General features: G+C 51.5%; 1 protein-coding gene across 1 annotated transcript in view; it reads left to right on the forward strand.

The window, feature by feature from the left end:
- The window catches only part of ME2 (malic enzyme 2), a 22,715-nt gene that overhangs the window by 16,727 nt on the left and 4,171 nt on the right, over positions 1 to 1,817 (forward strand). Inside the window, exons 11-12 of the mRNA XM_027656061.1 lie at positions 17 to 41; positions 903 to 1,045. Of these exons, the coding sequence (XP_027511862.1) occupies positions 17 to 41; positions 903 to 1,045 (168 nt within the window). The remainder of the gene's footprint in view (positions 1 to 16; positions 42 to 902; positions 1,046 to 1,817) is intronic.

Consider the following 1,817-nt stretch of genomic DNA (forward strand, 5'->3'; position numbering starts at 1 on the left):
ATCATCGGTAAGTGAGGTTACTGTTGTTTCTGTAATTTTAGGTCGTTTGCTGCCCTTTAAATTGCTAATGTGGCTCCAGGGAGGCTGGAGGCAGCGATCTGCGTTTCTGCTGGTGCAAATGAGATGAAAATGTGAGGTCTATCTTCTGCTTGGAAATATACTGAGCTGCAGGTTGTCTCTCTCAGTGCGGTGGAGAGTGAGTGCTCCTCCTGCACCTTGGTAACAGAGAGCAGCCACAAACACCGTGCTTTCTGCTTTACAGGAGTCCCCTAACTTGAGTTGTTTGGTTTTTTTGGGGTTTTTTTCTGACCTTCCTTCCCCCAGTCGGCTTCTCTGGTCAGACTCTGCCAGCAGAAAGGCTTGAAGGAGCAGTTCCTTGCTGCAGATCACCAATGCCTGTCAGGTCACTGGCACCTGTAGGTATTTATTTATAACTGTGCCTGCCTGCAGGAAACAGATAAGATTACAGGTATTTCCCGGTATGACTGCAACTGCCTTTGCACAAGATTTACTTGGAAAAGAAAAGGTGGGTTTTTTTAGCTGAGTTAGCTACCCTGAAGCTTGTAACCACTGTACAAACATAACACAGTGTGTTTGTACCCCTGGGTTTGGGTGTGGTCAGAAACACCGGTGTCAGGTGTGCATTGTTAACACCCAGCCAGGATGAATCACCCGTGGAGAACCTGTAATTCCCACTTGATTATCCAGGACAAAAGATCATGCAAAACAGGCTTTTGGAACACATTAATTAGGTGCTCCCGTGAAAACCCAGGCGGCCCCCCGGCAGTGCCTGTGTTCCACCCCCAGCTGCTGGAGGAGCTTTGGAGTGACATGAGCTTCACCTGCAGCCGCTGTGTCGCCTGCCCTGAGCTACCTGATCCTGTTTTTGTGTGCTTCTGCAGGAGTGGCGGGGGCTGGGAGGCTCTTCTCCCACGAGGTGATCAAAGCCATGGCTGCCATCAACGATCGACCCATCATATTCGCGCTGAGCAACCCCACGGTGAAGGCTGAGTGCACGGCAGAGGAGGCATACACGTTAACAGAGGTGTGTGATGGCTGATAGCACTGTTTGCTCGCTGCCAGGAGGAGGGTTGGTTCATTAGTGCTTGGACTTGGTGGTGTAGGAACACAGATCTTCCTTCGCCTCCTGGCGAAAGTAAACAGAGATGGTTTGAAAAGAGGCCCCGATCCTTCAGATATTTTGCAAGGCTTGAAACAGCCTGAATCTTTTTACTGCCTTTTAAGAGAGTGACCAGCAGGTACTGTAATGTCTGAGTAGAGTCCTTAAAGCGGGTGGTGTCCTTGCATCAGCCCAGGAGTTCAGCCATGCAGGTCAGAACTTGGGCCATTCACAGTGACCCCCGGGGCAGGTGGTGGCCTCTGTCCCCTCTCACAGCATCTGTGCCTTGTGCACTGGCACCACCACACGTTGAAGTGAGCCAGCCAAGCACAAACACACCTCGTTCTGCACCTCTACCTCAAAGCCACTGCACCTGGGGGGCTTGGAGGTTGAGGTTTTGGGGTGGTTTTTTTTCTTAGTAACTGTGTTGTTATCTTAACAGCACATCCAGACCTTGGGTTTGCCTTTAAAGAGGAAGGTGCACAGCTTTTGCACAGCTTTTGTGTAAAACTAATCATCTCTGAAGGGAGCCTGAGGGGAAGGATGTGGGGGCATGGGAGCATGGGGCAGACAGAGCACTGGCTGTAAGGCTTTGAACTGGCTGGTGGTGCCTTTCCTTTGCACTGCAGGCTGCAGCTGGCTGTGATCCTTCCTCAGGCCACAGGGCCTGCCTGCAGACTTCAGGGCTGGGGCTCTT

This window comes from Corapipo altera, unplaced genomic scaffold, assembly GCF_003945725.1.
Source record: "Corapipo altera isolate COAL_440 unplaced genomic scaffold, ASM394572v1 61553, whole genome shotgun sequence".
In the NCBI taxonomy this organism is placed as follows: Eukaryota; Metazoa; Chordata; class Aves; order Passeriformes; family Pipridae; genus Corapipo; species Corapipo altera.